The sequence below is a fragment of the Nicotiana sylvestris genome, chromosome 8 (genome assembly GCF_000393655.2).
Source record: "Nicotiana sylvestris chromosome 8, ASM39365v2, whole genome shotgun sequence".
NCBI classification, from domain to species: Eukaryota; Viridiplantae; Streptophyta; class Magnoliopsida; order Solanales; family Solanaceae; genus Nicotiana; species Nicotiana sylvestris.
The window spans coordinates 4,780,703-4,800,901 of NC_091064.1; the positions used below are offsets into that span (position 1 = coordinate 4,780,703).

Here is a 20,199-nt window from a genome sequence, read left to right on the forward strand (position 1 = left end):
GTGCTGAAATTGATAATAAGTTGCTGCAGTATTTGATAAAAAAGTGCTGATAAGCTCTTTTTCTGTTAAAATGACTTAATTAACCTTAGAACTGTTTACACTTATAAGGGCGTAATTTCTTCAAAATTTTAGATTCCAGATTAATTCAAATACAAAATATTCTATTTGTCATTTTATTTTAAATATAATTGTGCTTAGATAAGATAATTTTTATGATAAATATAATTTATTTTATGCTAAGCATATAATCTTAAGTTATAATAATTAATAAATTGACAAAAGTTTCTCAGTAAAAAATAAACCTAAATAGGATAAATTATTTGAAGAGAAACAAACATTGTCTTCATCACCACAACACTCAGAAAGCAATACACCAAAAAATTTGATATGTCCTTATTTATTATATACAGTTCAAAGATTAATACATAATCACATAGATATAAGTATGCAAAGGAATATAGAATTTTCTTATCTTAAATAGCCAATGAGAATTGCAGACTTGAGGAGGGGGAGGGGTTAGGTTGAATACTTGAGGCAGTGAGTATCGATGTAGGAGTTTTGTTCTAAAAATAAATATTTTAAAGATAAAATAATAAAAATTTTGGTCCAACTTAAAGTGCTTATAAGCTAAAAATTCATAAGCCAGGGGACCAACTTATGGTTTTTGGATTATTTTTGACTTATAAGCACTTAGCTTATAACCTTTTTAACTTTATCAAACCTCTAGATAAACCGAAAAGTACTTATAAGTATCCTCTAAATCCAATGAACTTTTGCCAAAGTCTTCACTTTCTTGAACCGAGGGTCTCCTGGAAATAACCTCTCTGTTTCTCGGGTAGAGATAATGTCTGGGTACATATTACGCTCCCAAACGTGACTTGTGGAAATATACTGGATTGTTGTTGTTGTTGCTTTCATTTCCAAGTTTAAAGTACCTAAGTACCAAATGGTATTACACTTTACCAAACGGGCGCAAGAGAGATCTTATTAAACATTCTTTCTTTCTCTCCACACAAATCTGAATCAATCGCCATGGATCGAGTCCTGAAAGCTGCGAGAACTTCCGGTTCTCTCAACTTATCAAATCGCTCTCTCAGGTGAATTCCCTAATTCTTCTCGCATTTTTTATTGTTATTGACTGATTTATACATTTCCTATTTCGCCACTGAAGATTTAATTTACTGTTCGCATTGTGCTTCTATTTCGCCACTGAGGATTTAATTTACTGTTCGCATTGTGCTTAAAACGATGAATGTAGAACATTCTAGAAGCTGAAATCGATTTTATTTTGTAATAATGCTGTGTGAGGACCTAGGATATGAAAGATCATTAACGATTCTGGACCTATTTGTACTCCGATGAACAGTTTGTCAGAACTTTTGAAAAAAAGCTATGAATTCAATATAGATTTAAGGATATAATTTATGTACATTGACAGTGTATATAAATTTTTATACCAAAGTAATTCTAACCTGTTTTAGCAAGTCACTTATAATTTATTCTAGGTTACTAATTCGTTCTATTAGATAGAGTTACCTGCGATTACCTTTAAGTGACCTGATTATGCAAATATCTTTTATACTGTCGGTGTATAGAACTTAAAAGTCTAGATTTTTTTATGACGGGTCCGAGCTAGCTTTTTAGCACCTCAACTATTCTACTAGGTATCTCCTACATCCACTTGCACAAGTACCGGATCACTCCGACCACCAAAGCTTAGGTAGAGGCCAGAGAGGAAGACATCACCTAGTGGTTTTTGCCTCAGCTGGGATTTGAACCTAAGGCATCATGGTTCTGCCCCCACTTCATTGACCACTAGGCCACAATTTTGGGTGCAACTCTAGATTTAAAGTTTCACAAAAATTGATATTGAGCTTTGTTCTCGTGGAAATTACGGTTTGAAAGAAGTGGATCGACTTGGTATATATATCGTGGTAGATGGAAATGATCTATCTTTTGGTACAAAGTTGTTTGCTTTTGAAGAGAATCTGAGGCTAAAGTGAAGAAAATAAAGGCAGTGGCTTGTTTTCAACAATTCTTCATTCATGAATGAAGACGAACAACTGATGGTTATTTTTTCGATTCAAGATATAAAATTTTCGTTTATACGCCATTGTGCCAGAAATGATTTATGTCTAATGACTCTTAAGACAAAAAACAACAGCTGCTGCATTGAATGGTCTTTGGATAGGAGAAAGGACGTCACTTTTCTTCTGTAAGCACGTTATTACTTGTAGATACATTATTAAGGGTGGAGGGGATTGGAATGGACATTGAGATTAATCATCCTTTTTTTTCTTCTTTTTGGATAAAGAGATGGCTTTGATGGTCTTACAATCATGCATTCTATTCCGATGACTTGCCATAAGGATAATGATCTTTTCGATTTCCTTAAATCAATGTGGTTTGTTCAAGTCCATATGAGCTAGTGATAAGCCTGAAATCACCTGTTGATCAAAATGCACAAATACTGGCTTGCGGTGGTTTCAAACATCAACTCATCAACTTTGAATTACACATGAAACTAAATACAACTATGCATGGATCCAGATACCAAGGTTTGCCTTAACTTTCAAAAGGCTAACCGTTGTTCGGTGAAATGGAAAAATTCAGGGGGGACTAATTGGCTAAAGAAATACAGTTGGATATGGGATTAAAAATTCAGTGTTATCCATGCCATTATTTAATTCTGTATTCTCCATACCATAATTTTGTTCTTCCTTGACAAGTCAAGAAAAGGGAACATTGACTGATGCATGTGATGTATGTCTGAAAATTAAAGATCATTAATTTGCAATTTTACCCCTGTTTATTTTTTTCTCGTTACTTCTCAAAGAGGAAGTAGTTTTATACTCCCTTCTATGAGAAACAATCTTAACATAGTGGCTGTCTATCGAGATATGATGCATAATAAGAGAAGCTCAAGACATTGGTGCTACCGTGTTTTATGTTTAGGGTAACGTCGGAAAGTTAAAAAGTTAGAACTATAATATATTCATTATTGAATTTGGACAATGTTTTGGAATGTCTAATAAGCAATGTGGGAAAATAAATTATGGGACAAAGGGAGCAGTATCTTATGCATCTGACTGGTTAACTATTGGTATATTGATATTTACATTATGCCAAGAAATTTCATATTGCTCTTCTCCAGTAATATATAGGTGTCAGCAAGGTGATTGAATGACCACTGTACTTGTTATGCAGATAATAAGTTCAAGATATAATGTCGTAATGTTTTTAAGCAGAGACATTGTAAATGGTCGATTTGCATCAATTATAGAAAGTAGGAGAATGACTTGCTTCTTCATGTGCAGTGAGGTGCCCAATGATGTATACAAAAGTTTGGATGCAGCCAGCGAGGACGAGAAGTGGTGGGAGGTATATGAATCTCTCGTTAGTTATATGTCTTAGTTCATAGGCACCTGGTTTATCTCCTTGGAAATTTCTAACTCTGATGCAAATTTTTGCCTTTTACTTTTTTCAGGCCGTGGAACTACAGAAGCTGATTTTGGCTCATAATGACATAGAAACATTGAAGGAAGATCTTCGAAATTTACCTCTACTGTCAGTGCTTAATGTTAGTCACAACAAGCTAACCTGTCTTCCAGCTGCTATTGGAGAGTATGACTTTTTAACCTCTTCAATCTTGAAATACTTTGGACTGGTCTTTTTAGCATCTTGCATGAAAGCTGATCACAGAGGTTTAAACGACTTCTCTTTTTGTTCTGCTAGGCTTCACATGCTAAAGTCCTTAGATGTATCATTTAACTTGATCGTGAACATTCCAGAAGAGATCGGAACAGCAGCTTCTCTAGTCAAGTATGTTTGAGCATTTCACCAATGTATTAAATAACATTTGATATACTACTTTCTTATTAAATATCTACTGACTCCAGGTTTGATTGTTCAAACAACAAACTAAATGATCTCCCTAACTCCCTTGGAGGATGTGTGGAGTTATCAGATCTCAAGGTAGCACCTCATCTTTCTGATGATATGTTATTATGTTAAGAAAAGATGGTTCTGATTAAAATGCTGAACTGTTTATCTTGCTTTTTAGAGACAGCAGTCATTTTTGCACATCTTAGTGAATTATTCGCCACCTTAAATTTTGAATGTCTACTTCTAGAAGGGCATCTGTGAGAATGGCACCGTCGATGTCATTCTTATAAGGAAGTTCTTTTCTAATGTTAACATGAAAATTGCCAGAGGAAAAAGAATTTTTTTGACTTTTTAACCACGATCTTGAACTTTAGCAAAATCACGATGCAAGAAAAGTTTAGCTTGGACTTTATGTCAATATGCAAGTTCCTAAAGGGTCTATCTGATGACCACTTCTGTGAAAGTTGTAAGTTGTGGAAATACTTGGTGTTTCATAAATAATTAGCCATTCTAGGATAAATGATTTTAAGTTCACTTTTTAAGTCATAAGTGGGATTTTGTAACATGATATTGGAAATTATGAGATGACGAACAATTTTGAAGGTCATTCTTCTTTGTCCTTGGGAAGGAGGACACATTTTATTGAGATCATAAGAGATCATCTCATTCTGCATTTATTGGCCAAACCATCTCTTCATGTAATAGCCAGATATTTGAGTATTTTACCCGAAGATATTCGATAAAGAGTGCAAGAAATTGAAGATTTGCTTACGGCGTGGGAGAATGTCACATGAACAATAAGTTCGAGTGCACTCGAAACACTTGTTGATCCATATCCAATTGTGCCGCATCTGTTTGTCCAAGATGTAGCTCCTATAAGTTGAATAACATTTTGCCCAACATCAATCAATCAACTAGGTCTTAATCCAAAATTAGTTGGGGGTCGGCTGGAGCAATCCTCTGTATCCATTTTGTTCTATTCAGGTTTGTTTTAGAGGAATACTTGTATATAGACTAAATTTACCCTAGCAGTTATCTTATTGCAACCGTCATGCTTTTGTTGGACTTGAGACCAACTATACTTTATGAAGCTCACGTAGACGGAGTTCTAGAAAATATTAATTACTCTGATTAGTGGAGAACATTATTTTGGATAGCGTGCGACGACAAATAGCGACGAGGGCCCACTTCACTGAGGCGAGAGGCGCGCAGCAAAGCGCTCTCTTTTTTGATGTGAAGCGACAATTTATACAAAAACATAAAATATTATATACATATAACTAAAAACTCAATAATAATAATATATTAATAAATATATCATTCAAAAATTAAAGACTCAATAGATAGTAATAACTCATAGTAGATTTGAGAAAAAAAAATTCATTTGAGTTCAAAATGCAATTAATTCTACTCTATAAATAATTGAAAAAACAGAGCAACAAAGTAAATAAAGCTATTGCCTCTGCTCGATTTTGAAAAACAGAGCAACAAAAAAAATAAAGCTACTGCTGCCTCTGCTCGATTTTGAAAAACAGAGCAACAACAAAAAAAAAGGCTGCAACAAAAAAAAAATAAAGCTACTGAACAAAAGATAAACAAAGCTGGGCTGAAAGAGAAAGAAAAAAGAAGAAAGAAGAAAGAAAAAGAAAAAAGAAGAACCGGAGAAGGGGTTGACCAGAAGAAGAAGAAAGGAGAAGAAGAAAAAGAAACCCTCAGGGGTTGGCCTGGTGGCAATTGACTTGAGCCTTGGGGTTTGCTCCCTTTCAAGGTCTCAAGTTCGAAACCCACTGCGTGCAAACAATTTCTGAGGGTCATTGGACTAGGTAAAACCTGAATTTACCGTGGTGCACTTGCGGGAAACTCCTTGCCGAGGGCATGTGCACCCCCGGGATTAGTCGGGGCTCTTAGAGACTCGGACACCCGGTGCAAATCAAAAAAAAAAGAAAAGAAGAAAAAGAAAAAAGAACTGGAGAATAAGGGTCGACGTCGACCAGAATAAGAAGAAAGGAGAAGAAGAAGAAAAGAAGAAGAAAAAGAAAAAAGAAGAACTAGAGAAGAAGGGGTTGACGCCGACCAGTAGAAGAAAAAAGAAACATACATGGGTCGCTGATGGCTGACAAAGACGATGGCAGAAGAAGCTTGTTCAAAGAAGCTCTGTGTCAATCTCAAGCCCTTATCGCTGTTAAGTGCCTTTTTTCTTTTCTTTTTTTAAATAGCGATGCTATGCTCGCTTCTCACCTCACTGTCGCCTCTCGCTACTCAAGAAGAGGCGACCGCTATTTTCAATCGCAACTCAACATGCTCTCTGTAGCGACACACGCTCGCCTCGCGTCGCTACACGTTTTTAGCGCTGTAGCGAGCGCTATTTATAACACTGGTGGAGAATGATTTATTTGAGGGAGTTCAGCACATTTAAAAGTCTTATTAGCATGGAGACTTGCTGTGACTTGAAGAAGCAATTTTTTAGCATGTGGATCAAACATAAACTATCAGACATTCTCCACTCCTCTCCTCCATTTGTTCATACCAGTTTGTTTTTTCCTTCTGTCTGTTCCTTCAATCAGGCATCAAACAATAGCATTTCCAGTTTGCCAGGAGATCTAGCAAAGTGTTCAAAATTAACAAAGTTGGATGTTGAGGTACTAAAACCTTATTGACTTTACTGCTTGATGATTTCTTATAGTCTTGCACTCGGAAAGTCGTGCTTGACAGTTAGCATCTTACTATCTTCATGGCAGGGAAACAAGTTAACTCTGCTACCTGAGAGTTTGATTGCATCATGCAGAATGCTTACTGAACTCAATGCATGTAAAACTCGGAGTATTCTATTCACTGTACTACCAATTGACTCTTAGTAACTCATATTAAGGAATTGGATTTACTGTACATCTAACTTTTACAGCGAAAAACTTGCTCAATAACATTCCAGAGAATATAGGAAGCCTTTCACGCTTGATTCGCCTAGACCTTCATCAGAACAGTGAGTACATCAAGCTTTTATCGTGGTTGTGACAGCACTCTAAATAATGCTGAATTTTTTGCATTGTGTAGCTTTTATCAGTTAACATGACCTGGTTTGCTCTCTTTATTTGAACTCTGTAGGAATTTCATCAATTCCATCCTCAATAAAGGATTGCTCATCTCTTTTGGAGTTTTATATCGGGTATTTCATGTCATTGATGCTTGTATTTCATTTTTTTTAGAGGCATAATTATTCTATGTCATTGCATTCTCATTTGTCCTCTCCACCGCCCCATCTGCTGCCCCATCCTTTGGTTTTGTCCACCTCGACAGGAATAATGCGCTTGCTTCATTACCTGTGGAGATAGGTGCACTTAATAGATTGGGGATATTTGATCTCCACTCAAACCAGGTGATTACTTATTCTTCATCTTCAATTCACAAGGTGATTCTCATAATTATGCCAAAGTATTTCAGTGAAAAAAAAAATCTGAAGATATTAGCAGTGCCCTGAAAATCAGATGTTGCAATTTGGTCTCTAGTGTAACCAGTTTCATATTGGTGAAATCATTTTGTCAACTGGCTATACAGTTGGAATAAGTTGTTTATTGTCATCTGCAGTTAAAGGAGTACCCAGTGGAGGCATGTAAATTGCAACTTTCAATGCTGGACTTATCTAACAACTCATTGTCTGGATTGCCTCCAGAGATTGGTAGGTTGTATTTGTTTTTGGTAGGCTGTATTAGAGGCTTACTTACTGTATTTTATATAAATTTATCAATAGTAGTGTATTTGGGTGTAGCTATGTTGTTTGACTTTGTGTCGTTTTATTCTGGTTCTCACTATCATTTCTGTTCTGTCCTTTTCTTTTTATATAGGTAAATGTAACTTTTATTATAATACCAGCATAACGGAAACTTATTGCTTTCTGTCCTTTTCTTTCTTGGTGCATTTTCTTGAGAGTGCAAGAGCATATAACATTATTTTGTTACTATATTGTGTTTATACGGGCTAATCTTGGCTACAACTTCATAACTTAGGCTTAATGACAACTTTGCGGAAGCTTCTGCTTATTGGCAACCCTATTAGAACACTTCGGAGGTTGAAATTAGATCTTAGTGCTTTTATTATTTGTTTTTAATTGTTTTCTCAGTACTTGAAATTATTCAAAATTTCTTTTAACTTGAAAAATTTCTCCAGCTCGTTGGTAAACGGACCTACACCTGCTCTATTAAAATTTCTTCGAAGTAGAATTCCAACTGATGAAGGTAAGATGGTGCTATATGCTCAATAAGGGCGTTCTTTCTATTTCTTGTTTTCTTGATGCAACTACTCTGAATGTAGAGTCTGCAGCTGCTACGCCCGGAAAGGAGGATGTTATTGCCATGGCAGCTAGGCTGTCCCTGTCTTCAAAGGTTATTCACTAACTTTATAGTTCTAAAATCTCCCATGCTCATGTCAGTAATAATGTATTTATTCTGCTGAATGTTTGGCCACCAGTGGAGATGAGTAAAGTTAAATCTCACTATAAAAATTAGTTTCCATAAATGTCGTCAATTCGTGATTCTTGTAGTCTACATAGCCAAGTTGTCCAGTCCACTTGTTTTTAATATTCTTTAATGGACTGGAGGCAGTGGAAGCACGATATAGGCATGACTATGAGATTTACAACAGTTTAGTTACTACTGCAACCTTCTTTTCTCTTAAGCTTCAAAATATTTGAGCAGAGGGGCAGTTCAAATTTGTAAAATTTTCATTTCTGATAAATTCCATATTATGGTCTCTACTGTCTAGCTTTGTAATATAGTTTCTATCACAATTCTTCTGTTAATTCAAGGGACAACTGATAAGAATTTTTGTTTTCAGAGAGCTGATAGAGACAAATGTGTGCAAAAAGCATCTGTTGTACACTGAAGCCAGAACTTGATAGTCGAATATGTTTAGTGTTTCTCTATAGTCTAAATATGATTTAATGTGGTCCTACAATGAATGCTAAGTGACTGCATGTAGTGCTACATTCTATGGGAAAATCCATTTGATTCTTCTCCCTGTCTGGTGATCGTATCATCATGAGTAGTTGTATTTGCAGGAGCTTTCTTTAGGAGGGCTTGGTTTGACTGCTGTCCCTTCAGATGTCTGGAAGTCACGAGACATCTCAAAATGTGATCTTTCAGGGAACTCAATCGAAGAACTTCCTCTTGAACTTTGCTCTTGTATTTCCTTGGAGGTAAACTATGTATTTTGCTGTTTCCCTATGTTTGCATGGAAAAGGTGATCAAGCCTGATTGACAAAAAAAATGAAGGCCAATCATTATTGTTGTGAAAGATATAACTGAAAGAAGAACCTTTTCATATATCTTTGATTTTAGTTAGTAGAGTGATAGTTGTCATTATGCAGTAGTTGAATTGTAACTCAATTGCCTCTGCATGCGGTCAACTTACTTGTGGGGTATCTGATTCATTCTGTCACTCTTTAACCACATATTTTCTGGATTTCTACGTCATTTATTCTTGTTTTTGGCAGGTTATAGTCGTTTGGTCCATGATAAGATAAAACGAATAAATCGAACTTTTGGGAACTCTCACTTGCTAGGACATGTTTATTTAGTTAGTCATAATGTCTTGAAAATTATGAATGAAAAATTTAGGGTTGGTTGGTTGGATTTACTTGTCTGTTGCTTATCACTTTATTTTATCTGTGCAGGCTCTCATTTTATCCAAAAACAAGATAAAAGATTGGCCCGGTTCAGTCTTAACATCTCTTCCTGCACTTACATGTTTGAAGCTAGACAATAACCCCCTCAGACAGGTAAATGGTTTTAGGTTGGTCCTGCGCTACTAACAGAAGATCTTTTGATGTTCCCGAGTTAGATCTACCAGAGAAAGGCTAACAATTGAATCACATACTTAAGATATGGACTAAAGAGGGATAATGAGAAAATATAATCAATCTGGCAGCTGTTCAATACAGCTTCCCGTCTTTTATCTTATGAGATGCATAAATGATTGTGTGGTAAATTCTACCTTGTAAAATATTATTGAAATAGAAAAGAAAAATGTAGCGTGAAAATATATTTTGCACGATAGAAGGAGCAGTTCAGTTACTATCCTTGAAAGTTCTTCAATGAACTTGAGTATTGATAGCCTTCTCAGAAAGGCAGCCCTATGAGAGAGGGATAAGGAACTTCTATCCTCTTTTTCTTTTTTCTTTTGTGGGGGGGGGGGGGGGTTGTTCTTATTTACATTACTTGCCACTGGTCTACAGAATAGATCAATATACCATGGCAATTTTATGGTTAATACTATGACTAGCAGACTAGTCTATATTCTGCTATCCATGTCATTGTTGGTTAACTTTATGAGAAAGGGGGAAGCAGGAAACAACTATAAGGCAGAAAGTAGAGGATTAGCTCTGGATATCTTGAATGTATTAATTGTTCAAAGCTGTATGATCTCTCACAGCCCCCGAAGAATGGTGGTAGGATGATTTCTAACATCCTATTTGTGGGAAAGAACTTATTAATTGCATATGGGGATTAAGAAGTTTGTTTGATTGTTTCTGGTAGAGAAAGGCATTGATTTGATAGGTGAAATTTGTGTTTCTAGTTGATTTGTGAAGGACAAATTTTCTCCTAGTTTAAGCTAAAAGCATTTAAAGAACTTGAATTCTTGCATTTTGAATGATTTATAGTTGTGTAATATTTTAAGATGTCTCATAATGAGAAGTGTCTCATTAAATAGGGAAGAAGTAGCCAGTTGATTGGGCATAGAACTCTCTAGGCCCAAGTCACTAAAAATGCTGTCTTTTGTCAAGGGCCAAAGGAATAAATTTCATGGATGACAGTGGAGAAAACTGCCATCAAATTTGTTAGCACCCAACTCCAAGTACATGGAGAAAGTTCTAGTGTTTTCTTTTCTTTTTGTATTATTTTCTTAATCATATTTCTATGCCAATTTATTTCTAATCCTATTTTTTTCTCCTAATCATAGATACCATCCTCTGCCTTTCAAGCTGTATCCAAGCTTCAGATTTTGGATCTGAGTGGAAACATAGGTTCTTTACCAGAGCATCCCGCATTTTCTTGCCTACCAGAGTTGCAAGAGCTTTATTTGAGGTCTTTTAACAATCCTCATACGTAATTGATATAACTTTTTAAACTTTAGACTTGAAATATGTTTGGTACTTGGTTTAACAGAAGGATGCAAATATCTATTTTCCCAAGTGATATAATTAACTTAAAGCAGTTACGACTTCTTGATTTGAGCCAAAATTCCCTTCAATCAATTCCACAGGTAAAGTTATATTCTTATTAGCAAACAGAGTTCTTTATCCTACTGAAATCTTGGTTTAATATGGTATCATTTGTCTATAGGGTATAGTAAACTTGGGTTCTCTTGCGGAACTTGACCTGTCAGACAATAACATTTCTTCTCTTCCACCAGAATTGGTAAGTCTAAGCATTTACATCTCAAGAAGTTATAATTTGAGTCAATAGACAACGTGAGTTTTTGGAGTATGTCTTGCTACCTGCATACTGAGATCAAGGTTTGGCACAGTATTCATTTCCTGTAAGCCTTATTTACCTGAAGATACATTATAAACTTCCTGATTTGCAAGCATTTATCAATCAAATTCGTGAAGTAATAGTATATTTAGCACCAAAGGTGTTGCCTAGCGGTCAGTGAAGCTTAGATGAACCATGGGAGACCGGGTTTCAAATCCTAGCCAGAGGCAATAACAATTTTGCTTCTTTTTTCAACAACATTATATATATTGAATTTTGCCTCCTGTGTCGAAAATAATTTTGCTTTTGTTTGATCAGAATCTTGAAGTAGTAGTATATTTCTGTATCTTCCGAATTTGTGCCATTGAATCTTCGTTTTTGTGAGTGATATATCTTCTGTGTACTCTTCCATCTTTTGCTGCTCTGTACATGCACTTCCGAGGTGGTTCTTTTCTTGAATGTTGATACAATCTCCCTATATTGCCATCAGAGAGTTTATAGCTTCCTTAGGGCTGAAAAAAGAAAAAAGGAAAAAATAAAAATAAACATCCTAGTATTCTTCCCATAGGCTGAATTCTACTGTTGTTGGTAACCAGTGAAGAAAGGATCTTGTTAACAACAGGATTATCTCTTTTCTGGACATGTGTGTCCTTATTCTTAGAGATTTGTCTGCAGGTTTTTACATTTACTAAATGCTTTTTTATAAACATGATCCTGTAGGGTTTGCTTGAACCTAGTCTGCAGGTGCTAAGACTGGACGGTAACCCACTTCGAAGGTGAATTTAATGACTTCCTCTACTTCTTTTTTTTATTACTTTTTTTGGTTATTCTCTCTTCTGTTTGATTTTATCTGCTAATAAATGGAATTGGTGCAAAGGCTGAAAACAAGAACAGAAACACTTCACCAAAAACATGAACATAAAATAAGTCGGCCTAGGATGACAGTTAATAGAGAGACGAAAGCAAGCACTAAAAAATGCTCTGTTCTGCATATTCCCAATCAACCGTTTCAGTGGAGCCTGAAATCAGTATGGAAGTATCTTTCTTTCGATGTTAGCTTCAATCTGTTTCTCTCATCGTCCACTATGCCTATCCAGCTCACGTTTAACCATTTATTCAATAGTGAATTTTCCGATATGCCAACTAATCAGTATTACTTGAAAAAACTAGTAAATTAGATGCTGCTGGGATTGCTTCCACTTTCTGCTTGTAGCACCTAAACACTAACACCTTAGAATTGCACCAACTTTTCTCGCAAAGTACCATAAGATTCCTTAATCGCTCATATAGCAATCCTGCAGTAAAATTATTGTAAGAAACGGCATTTGGTTGAATTATTTATTCTCTCAATTCTGACCATATTTCCTTTTTTTTCTTCCCTCCTTTTAAACCCCCAGCATCCGAAGGCCCATTTTGGATCGAGGAACAAAAGCTGTTTTGAAGTACTTGAAGGAGAGAATTGTGGAGCATTAGCCTGTTTGAAATTTGATTCCTGTATCAGGCCTGTGGGCGTGAGTATTAAATCAGAGCACTTATTTCTGCGTCCAGTGTGTGAAAATTGTATCTTACCACTTCTTTGATATGTATTCCCCAACTTAAGGGAACTTGGAATGTAACATTATTGTATCCCATAGTTTATTGTGATACTGAGAATGACTGAATCGACAAACTCAGACAATTGACAAACCTGTTTGGTTTTTGGTGTTTGGTTGTCAAAAGATATTTTTAAGGACATTTTTCACCAGAAGTTCACTCGTTTTTTGCCGTTGGCAACTATCTTTCATATCACTACTTCAATCAACATTTAAAGTACATGAACTTTCATATGTCACAATTTCTTTAAATAGCTGTATGTGAACTTTTTCTTTTTATATCACTCTCGGATATTAAGTATGAATTACTACGGCACTATATTAATTAGCCAAATTTAACATTAATTTTAAGAAAGTCTTTATAGTTTTTGGAGATACATGCTATGGGTTTAAAATAGATTCGTTACAATTCAAAAGAATCTAATAGCCTGTTTGGCCAAGCTTATTTTTGGCCAAAAGCGCTTTTTTTTTGCCAAAAGCACTTTTGGCCTTAATTTGAGGTGTTTGGCCAAGCTTCTGGGAGGAAAAAAAGTGCTTTTGAGGAAAAGCAGAAACAGTTTTGGAGAAGCAGAAAAAAGTAGTTTCTCTCCAAAAGCACTTTTTTGAGAAGCACTTTTGAGAAAAATATACTTAGAAGCAGTTTTTTAAAGCTTGGTCAAACACTAATTGCTACTCAGAAGTACTTTTCAAACTAATTAGCCAAACACAAACTGCTTCTCACCAAAAGTACTTTTGAGAAAAGCACTTCTCAAAATAAGCTGATTTTTGCAGCTTGGCCAAACGTGCTATAAAGCTTGTACTAGTGTGGGACATTTTGTACCATTTAAATATACCCACTTTTGGGTTCACCATTGAAGTTATACATGTATCGTACAAAATTTTGCTAAGTATTCCCCTCGGATCTGAAGTAGTTCAAAATTTTGCTAAGTATTCCTCTCGGATCTGAAGTAGTTCAATTTCTTCAATGCAAGCTCAGAAATTAAATCTGAAGTTTCTCTATCTTTTAAATGCAACTTTAGAAATTTGAATTTTAATTAGTTCAATCTCTACAATGCAACTTCAAAAATCAAATTTGAAGTTCTTCTATCTTTTAAATATAACTTCAAAAATTCGAATCTTAAGTAGTTCAATCTCTTCAATGTAACTTCAGATTTTGAATCTTAAGTTTTGAACATAAATTTGTTCTTCAAATTTTAACAATCTAACACACGATTCAACGCCCAAATCTACTCCAAATGAGCTCAAATTTGAAATATAATTTCAAATATCATAAAGAATAAATCTCAACGATCAAATTGTCAAAAACAACAATAAATTAACTAACTCATTTTGTAAGTAAAAAGACGAAGAAGAAATTCTAAGCACAAAGAAGAAGAAAACATCAAGGAAGACCACATGAAAATTGCACAGCCAGTGGGCATTTGGTTTCAGAAGTTTATTGGAATCATTTCAGGAAATATTAATTAACTTTGTTATGTATGGAAAGCTAGACCAATTCTTATCAGCCTACTTTTGGAAACAAAAAATCAACTCAAATTCAATTTCCTAGTAGCAAATTATTTTGATTCTAGAAGCAATTTAACTCAACTATTTGTATTGTAATGCAAAACTAATCCAACAATCTCATGTAAACACTCAACTATTTCCCAAAAGTATTTTCTACTACATTTTCCAAATCAATCCTTTAGAAAACTAAACCAAAGTTAAACCCAAAAACTCATCTAAGATTAATAATAAGATCCCAAAGAATTCAGCACCAGTATCTTACCCATCCAAGAGTTGTTACCCTCATTTGAAGATTGCTATAAATAAATAAATAAATAAATAAATAGCCAAATCCTCTTAAACCCTTACCAGAGTCAAATCTTACCTATCTCAGTTAAAGCCTTGTTCCCACATAAGATGAGCATAGGAAAATAGCTATTACTAAAAAAAAAAAAAAAAAAAAAAAAGCATAGGGAATGGGAGCTGAAAAACCCAACTCTATTGGAAGCATAGTCGGAGTCAAGACTCGAAGTTTATGAGTTTGGGATTATAAATTTTTGAATTTGTTACGTTTTAAATTAATAATTTGTACATATTCAATAATTTTTTAAGATAAATACATAATTTAGATCAAAGCTATAAAATTCGACCGAATCTCTAACTTCTACTTTCCCTCCGCCCTGATTGGAAGATCATTTATTAATCTTTAATTTGATTCTATGGGTATCTCTCATACAAAACTCGAGAAGACAGAATGTCAAATCTGCTTCATTACGTGAGATTCTTGATTTGCTTCACATATCAAATCATTACTATATTTTTACTATTATTATAAAGCACTCACTAATCCCTATTCCAAGTTTCTCTGTTCAAGTTATGTACCAAACTGTTTACTATTATTAACAAGCTTGGCTTTAAAAGCTTTCCTGTCCTTTTTCCTTTTTTTTTTTGGTTGTTCACCCGTCCGAAGCGAATTCAAGATTTAAATTTGAAGAGATCAAAAGAATATGATCTCGATTCCATCTTCTTATAGCCCCTTTCAGCCAAGTCAGTGAGTTAAACACATTTCTCTCGACCATATTCAAAGTTGTTAGTACTGAATTCGTTATATTTTAAAAATTACGAGTTCAAATATATTATTAGTTGAAATATTAATTGATTTTTATATATATAATTTATATTTAAAATCAAGTAAAAGTAAAGACATGATTACACACGCACAAGAGATTTAACTTATTGCTCCAAACGTGTAAGGCGTGAGAAGAGAACTGAAAAGTTTCCCTTTTGGTAGGAAAAAGGAGTTTTAAGATTTATCTTCTCTTAATATGCGTAAAGTGTTAAGTAAAAATAAAAATCTATTTTTAGTATATATGTCAAGTAAAAGTGAACGGAGGGAATATTAGTAAGCGGTTAAACATTACTCCTTTTGATCCACAATAAGTAATTTTTGGCTGTTTTTCGGCCTTTTCCCTTTTGGCTGTTTTCACACAAATTAAAAAAATTCACCTTTTAATATTAATTAGTAAGGAAATTGACCATATTAACTTTTACTATCTCTTCACATAAACACTCATAACACATACTCCAACACTATTTATTCCAAGGACAATATAGAAAAAAATAATTAATTCATTCTTAAAATCTGGAAAATCAGATATTTTGGAGCATAAAAAAAAGGCAAAAATTACTTATTATGGACCGGAAGGAGTACTATATTCGATTTCTATTAAATGTGTTTAAAAGTTTCAATACACTCTTTAAAATGGCTTATAATGTCTAGTGCGATTAACATTTTTTGTGTCAGTACTTCACAAAGTACACTTTATCAATTCTTTAATAACATTGATGGGTGAAAAAGCATTAAAAATAGGAATTTCCGTGCAAGCTTGCTACACCTATATTTGGAGAAGAGGAGCTACAAAACTCCGTTAACTTCGACAAAAATTCTAGATACATATGAATATATATATATTAATAACGGTCATATATTTTATATGGAACTCTTAAGATCAAAAGTCAGATGAGGACACTGGTCGAGCAATCCGCTCATATCTCTCGATACCTTCAAATTCTGAGCCCGCCTTTACGTGCTATCTCGCCATAATTATTAAATAGGCAATGTTGATTCAGTCAAGGAAGTTGCTTTCTTCCATACTGCTATGCAACTCATATCTAATACTAGTGACTAATGAAAACGAAAGAAAACTAAAACATGTACTTTTTCGCTTTTAGATCTCTTTATAAGAATTGATTATATCAATGCTATCCATTTCAAAGCAGAAAAAGCGTAATTAAGAAATGCTTATTTTCCTATAAATTGATTATTTATTTGAATTTACGGTTAAAATGAGAAGTTTGCTGTGAGGTTGTAGTAGAAGGAAAGCCTTGGAGACCAAAGGATTACGGTGGAGCGGTAAGTACTCCTTCATCCTTAACCAGAGGTTTCGGGTTCAATTCTCTGGGTATGGAATTACCTTTGTTAAGGAGCGCATTACCCCAATGTGGGACTTTTCGTCGCGAATCCGGATTTAATCGGATCTCAATATGGGTACCGGACACCGGGTGAAAAACCAAAAAAAAAAAGAAAACCTTGGGGCAACGTTAAAATTGTCTCTATGTGACCTAGAAGTCGGTTCGAGTTTGTGGAATCAGTCAAATGCTTGCATCAGGGTAGGTTGCCTACATCACATCGATTAGGATGCGACCCTTCCCCGGATCCTGCGTGAACGCGAAATACTTCGTGCACCGGACTCGTTTAGAGTGCAGCCCTTTCCCGGATCATGCACAAACACCGCTAAAAAAGCGCGAAATCCTTTGTGCACGGGCCCGCTAAAAAAGGGGAGTGGTACTTTATTTCTTACTCCTCCTAAGAAAAGTGTGGATCCCTTGAAAAAGACCCTTATTATTATTGCATCCCCGTCAACTTTTCTTGCTCTTTTATACTTATACCTAATAGATGGTACTACAAAAAAACTCAAAAGCAGTACTTTTATATTCCTTAAATAGAAGATTGATACACTTTATTCCATCCACCAGTCTTGAAACCAACAAAATAGTACCATAATATTACAAAGTCACAGGGAATACAAAGCTCAAAATAGAAGTGGAAAAACAAAGTAAGAGAAGTACATTCTCATATTCACAAGAACTTACAGCCTCAACATGATCTCTGAACAACAGATTTTAGAACTGCACTTTGAAATGCTAATCAAAATTTCATCACATTATTGACTCTAATTGGTCACGAAAAACTTCTAACATGTTAGCAAATGTCACAATACCTACAACACTGCAATCATCTTCAATCACCCACACGTAGTTGACGCGATGCGCGATCGCCTGAACCATTACAGCGACCAGAGAACTGCCCGGATAACACACGATCGCCTCAGCCCGTCTCACCATCCTTGCGGAATAGCTACTCGACTTATTGTACCTCCCCGACCTCGAGGATGAGAAACTCGTGGTCGGGGAAGGTAACTCCTCATCGGATAACGATGAGTTGGAGGAAATGTCGGAGGGATCAATCTCGAATTCCTCGAGCATTCCTTCAAGATTTCTTTCCTTCAACCTCGCCTTCACTACCCTCACGATGTCCTCCGGTGGCCCTCCACAATCAATGTAGGCCATGAGTTCACCGGCCGAGAGGGTCATGATTGCTGCGGCCACAGTCTCACCACAACAAGCTAGGGTGGACGGAGAGATTTCTCCGATTAGTAGACCATCATCATCCACAATTGCCACGGACGTTTGGTCCACGAGGGATCGAGAGATCGCCTCAATGGCCGATGACGCTGGCGAGTGATACCCTATCGATATAAACTCCGTGCTAATAATGCCAAGGGCCTCAATGGAGAGTGTTGGAAGGGGTGAGAAAAACCCAATTGAGCTTAGGAAATATCTAATGATATCTTCTTGAGTTAGCCAACAAAATTCGCGCCCATTGTGGAGAGTACAACTCTTTGTTGGTGAAGATTTTTGCAACAATTTCCTTCTTGAGCTGCCACTAAATCTACTCTCTATAGGAACCACTAGATTTTGAGCTCCTTGAAGTATTAGATCAATGGCTTCTATTAAGCTACAAAGGAGAAAAACAAATACATAAATCAATTTTTGAGGCATAGAATAACTAAGTGAATGTGAAAAAATACTATCTTTCACTAGTTGGGCTACATCAATGCTAAATTAAAATATGATTTCTGAGACAAATATCCCTAAAAACTACAGTCAATCAAGAATCTTGGAAATGTGAAACATAAGTAAGAGCCCGTTTGGCCATGATTTTTTTTTTTACTTTTTTCCGAGATTAGTGTTTGGCCATAAAATTTTCAATTTTCACTTGAAGATAATTTTGAAATTATTCAAAAATTTGAAAAACTCCAATAAGCTATTTTTCAAAATTTTCGCTCACATCACTCACAGACGTTCAAAAACAACACAAAATTATACCCATATCCAAACACAACTCTAATTTTCAAATTGCATTTTCACTTGAAATTTTTTTTCATTTTTTTTTTTTTGAATTTTACAATTCTTATTTAAAGAACACCCACTAAAAATGCCAAGAGTTACTAAACCAATAAAAAAATCAAGAAAAGTAGATATTGGAAAATAGAAAAAGGGCGAATTTTGATGGTTCAATTCTAAAATTTTAAGTACAAATTCTTGAATCTTTGAATTCCTATCTACACCAAGAATCATCAGATTGATATTTGAGGTGGCAAAATATAAGAGAGCAAATGAACTAAGAGCCAAACAAGATCAACTAAAAGAACCCCACATAAGAAAAAAAAAACAAATTAAAGAGAGTAAGAACCCCACATAAGAAAAAAAGTAAATTCAAGAGAGTAAATGAACTAAGAGCAAAACAAGAACAATTAAAAGAACCCCACATAAGAAAAAAGTAAATTCAAGAGAGTAAATGAACCAAGAGCAAAACAAGAACAATTAAAAGAACCCCACATAAGAAAAAAAGCAAATTAAAGAGAGTATATAAAGCTAAGAGCAAAACAAGAACAATTAAAAGAACCCCACATAAGAAAAAAAAAAAAAGCAAATTCAAGAATTTGACATAACAATTAAAAAAAAAAAACTTAATTTTTTTTTTACCTTGTAGAGGGTTGCACATGCCTAACAAGAGAAGAATCTTTAGGCAATAGAGCAGTGAGAGGAGATTTGAGAGCCAAAGAGGGAGAGGCAAGATTTTCTTGTTTACAAAGAAAACAGATTATATCAACCATACAAATTTTCCCAACACAAAGACAATCTTGATTTTCAAGATTCTTGAAATGGTGACAATCCCAAATACTAATGCAATAATCTTCACAAGATTTGAGAGAAGCTAAAGCTTCACCGATTGAGGAAGAAAGAGAGAGAGACCTAAGCGGTGGCTTGCCCAGGCAAAGGTCAGCTACCTCATGAGCTAAAAGACGAGCTGCCATGCAAGAAAAGACACTAATTTTTGATGAATTAAATACAGTGAAATCAGAGATTGAAAGGGGAAAAACCAGAGAGAATTCTTAAAGAGTTCTGAGAATTGAGAAATGAGTGTGTCATTTGAGAGAGTGGAAGTGTGCTGATTTATAAAGCAGGGGATGACACGTTAACCCCGAGGGTGGGGGAGTTCTTGGGGTGGGGGGGGTAAATTGGATTTGGTTTTTCTTTTTTCTTTTTTGGGGGGTGGGGGGGGTGACAGTAGAAGTAGAGTAAACATGTTGCTGAGTCCTTTTCTGTTGGTTTGTTGGGGAAGGACATTTTTGTTGTTTTATGTA

General features: G+C 35.1%; 2 protein-coding genes across 2 annotated transcripts; one reads left to right on the forward strand and one right to left on the reverse strand.

The window, feature by feature from the left end:
• The first annotated feature begins 957 nt into the window (after window positions 1–957).
• On the forward strand, window positions 958–13,103 carry LOC104229097 (plant intracellular Ras-group-related LRR protein 6). Its single transcript, XM_009781672.2, has 21 exons — window positions 958–1,097; window positions 3,318–3,381; window positions 3,488–3,624; window positions 3,736–3,822; window positions 3,900–3,975; window positions 6,450–6,524; window positions 6,624–6,693; window positions 6,788–6,865; window positions 6,988–7,048; window positions 7,180–7,258; window positions 7,468–7,558; window positions 7,887–7,947; window positions 8,047–8,114; window positions 8,191–8,261; window positions 8,936–9,073; window positions 9,551–9,655; window positions 10,837–10,961; window positions 11,043–11,139; window positions 11,220–11,294; window positions 12,072–12,127; window positions 12,749–13,103. The coding sequence occupies exons 1-21, from the start codon at window positions 1,033–1,035 to the stop codon at window positions 12,822–12,824; spliced, it is 1,755 nt and encodes a 584-aa protein (XP_009779974.1). The 5' UTR covers window positions 958–1,032; the 3' UTR covers window positions 12,825–13,103.
• A 4,288-nt stretch (window positions 13,104–17,391) lies between these two features.
• On the reverse strand, window positions 17,392–19,982 carry LOC104229098 (CBS domain-containing protein CBSX5-like). Its single transcript, XM_009781674.2, has 2 exons — window positions 19,538–19,982; window positions 17,392–18,506 (listed from the first exon to the last, which is right to left on the reverse strand). Exons 1-2 carry the CDS (start codon window positions 19,867–19,869, stop codon window positions 17,648–17,650), a joined length of 1,191 nt encoding a protein of 396 aa, XP_009779976.1. The 5' UTR covers window positions 19,870–19,982; the 3' UTR covers window positions 17,392–17,647.
• Window positions 19,983–20,199: the final 217 nt, after the last annotated feature.

What these genes read in the sequence shown, in the direction of transcription:
- LOC104229098 (XM_009781674.2), bottom strand. Translation starts at nt 19,869, where the DNA reads ATGGCAGCTCGTCTTTTAGCTCATGAGGTAGCTGACCTTTGCCTGGGC. An exon ending in CATGTGCAACCCTCTACAAG is followed by an intron (nt 18,507 to 19,537) that starts GTAAAAAAAAAA and finishes TCTCCTTTGTAG; the next exon opens with CTTAATAGAAGCCATTGATC.
- LOC104229097 (XM_009781672.2), top strand. Translation starts at nt 1,033, where the DNA reads ATGGATCGAGTCCTGAAAGCTGCGAGAACTTCCGGTTCTCTCAACTTA. An exon ending in TAGAATTCCAACTGATGAAG is followed by an intron (nt 8,115 to 8,190) that starts GTAAGATGGTGC and finishes CTCTGAATGTAG; the next exon opens with AGTCTGCAGCTGCTACGCCC. An exon ending in GCTCTTGTATTTCCTTGGAG is followed by an intron (nt 9,074 to 9,550) that starts GTAAACTATGTA and finishes TTATCTGTGCAG; the next exon opens with GCTCTCATTTTATCCAAAAA.